Here is a 2644-nt window from a genome sequence, read left to right on the forward strand (position 1 = left end):
TGCTGAACCAGATGCCATGACAAAATACACAAATAAGGAAAAAGTAATTAGCATTGTAGCTTTTGCTGTAGGATTTGTGTCTTTGGTTTTGACATTTGGCTTCTGCTGGGCTCTTAAGAGGCATGTGCCTGTTCTTATTTCATGCGAAGATCGTAAAAATAAGAATCTCACTAGCATCTATTGTCTTCCAAAGGCAGGTATCACATATCAGCAGCTTCTTAAAGCTACTGATTGTTTTTCAGAGACTTCTGTAATAGGAAGCGGTGGCTGTGGTACAGTACACAGGGCTGTCATGCCTGATGGGAGTCTAATTGCAGTGAAGAAACTGAAGCCTTATGGGGAAGGTTCTACCATTGACAGCAGCTTTCGTGCAGAGATATCTACTCTTGGAAACATTAGACATAGAAATATTGTAAAGCTCTATGGTTTCTGTTATCATCAAGACTCTAACCTCATCTTGTACGAGTACATGGCAAATGGAAGTCTCGGCGAGCTGCTCCATGGGAACCGGGAGGCATGCCTGCTAGATTGGAATACTCGCTACAACATTGCTTTTGGTGCTGCTGAAGGTTTGCGCTATCTTCATTCTGACTGTAAGCCCCAAATAATACATCGAGACATAAAATCAAACAACATTCTACTGGATGAAATGTTCGAAGCTCGTGTAGGGGACTTTGGGCTTGCTAAAGTAGTTGACTTCTCAAACTCAAAAACTATGTCAGCAGTTGCAGGTTCATATGGCTACATAGCACCAGGTAAGAATATAGCTGCGGCATTATATGGTAAGCTTATGAATTAATGGTCATAGTTGACATTTGGATTGCATTGTACCACACAGGTCATTGTTATTGGATCTCTAACTTCATTGTTTCTTTTATGGTCTTTTAGAGTATGCATTTACGATGAAGGTTACAGAAAAATGTGACATATATAGTTTTGGTGTTGTTTTGTTGGAACTGATCACTGGGAGAACTCCAGTTCAGCCTCTAGAGCTTGGTGGGGATCTAGTTAATTGGGTGAGAAGGTCGCTGCAAAATATGGTGCCAACATCCTGCATCTTTGATGACCGGTTAGATTTGAGCTCGAGGAGCACCATTGAAGAAATGTCACTGATATTGAAAATTGCTCTATTCTGCACCAGTGATTCCCCATTTGACAGGCCATTCATGAAAGAAGTTATAGCAATGATGACTGATGCTAGAGTTTCAAGTTGCTTTCCCTCAACTCCAACATGTGAAACTTCGTTCGATGAAAATGCCTCTTCTGAAGGTAAGAAACAAATAATTCTAGTAGGATTTACATATATATGTACCAGTTAATTCTTAGGTTTTTGCATATCTAACACTGAAACTTCAATTTTTACATACATGCAACCTTACCTATGCATGAAAAGGTTCAATTCAGTTTTTAAAAGTTAGCATGGTGTTATTTTTAATGTAATATGAATGATTTGGGTAGTATAAATGTAAAAAGTGAAGTTTAGGTGTGAGATATGTAAATACAGAAGAATTGGGCAAAAAATATGTATATTTAGAAAAGTAACAATATGAAAATGCCTTTTTTTCTTCATTTTAATCTTTCAGCATTAATTTTACTCATATTTTTAGGTGCATCCCTTACCAGTTGTGTATATGCCCCTAACAGCGTTGGTAGAAGCATATAATGTCCAATCAGGTATGAATCAATTATGCTTAATTTGCTCTTCTGGTTCCATTATCGACCTATTATATGACCATGTTTTGGCTTGGCTAATTATTTGCAGTCGAAATGGAATTCTATAGCTGTATGTGCCATAGCTAACAAGACAGCTCAAGCTTAATTTTTGCCACTTCATGTGGGAGGCCTCGTCAAGTATATTTTTCTGTAAGAAATAAAAGTTTGATTTTAGTTCTTTATTACGAGTGCCTTTCTTAGCCGTGGAGCCGTTATGTAATATCATTACTTAGTATGGACATCTTGTTGAGATTTGAGGATTGTTAGGGAAAAAATCTGTGAAAATGTAATGATTTTCGGCAAACGCATAAGTTTCTGTACGAAGAAATCCATGCTTTGCTTGATTAGATATTCCTCAAACAAACTTGAGCATTGGCACTCAAACAAACTTGTTGGCTCGTATTTAGGATTTTGTTTATTGTACCTTTGCTTGGGTTTTGTGATGTCCCTTTTCTTTAATGCAGTGGCTCATCCATCTTCCATTGTGCATGCTCCATCTTCTTCTTCCTTGGTCACAATATTTTTTCCCCCTTGGCTTTGTAGTCCATCATGCTCTTCTCCATGATATCACCTCCTCCCCATAATATTAATGCCCTCTTCCATCATCTAAATCATCAAAGTTATGTAAGGCCTCTTTCTCAAGTTTTGCACGTTTCCAAGCTCTTTCCTAACTCTATATTGAAGAAAATATCTCTTGCATGGAACGCCTTGTCTTTGTCCTTCCCACTTTCCATTTCTGATTACCCGCCCCTCGCCCTTCCCTTTGTCTTTTTAAACTTAGTCGTGCTCTTTATGCCACGGCGTAGACATCACGTATAGCATTCTTGGTGGACTAAACATCTATCCTAAAATTTTTTTGGAGCTCTTACCTTGGTAGACCTTGACATGTTAATGCCATAGTACTTTAAGACATCGTGAATCATAGTCTAGC

General features: G+C 38.2%; 1 protein-coding gene across 1 annotated transcript in view; it reads left to right on the forward strand.

The window, feature by feature from the left end:
- Positions 1 to 2119, forward strand: part of LOC110025793 (leucine-rich repeat receptor-like serine/threonine-protein kinase At1g17230) — a 4648-nt gene extending 2529 nt beyond the window's left edge. Inside the window, exons 2-5 of the mRNA XM_020726450.1 lie at positions 2 to 782; positions 889 to 1269; positions 1608 to 1674; positions 1763 to 2119. Of these exons, the coding sequence (XP_020582109.1) occupies positions 2 to 782; positions 889 to 1269; positions 1608 to 1663 (1218 nt within the window). The 3' untranslated portion in view covers positions 1664 to 1674; positions 1763 to 2119. The remainder of the gene's footprint in view (position 1; positions 783 to 888; positions 1270 to 1607; positions 1675 to 1762) is intronic.
- The last annotated feature ends 525 nt before the right edge of the window (positions 2120 to 2644 follow it).

This window comes from Phalaenopsis equestris, unplaced genomic scaffold, assembly GCF_001263595.1.
Source record: "Phalaenopsis equestris unplaced genomic scaffold, ASM126359v1 Scaffold000332, whole genome shotgun sequence".
In the NCBI taxonomy this organism is placed as follows: domain Eukaryota; kingdom Viridiplantae; phylum Streptophyta; class Magnoliopsida; order Asparagales; family Orchidaceae; genus Phalaenopsis; species Phalaenopsis equestris.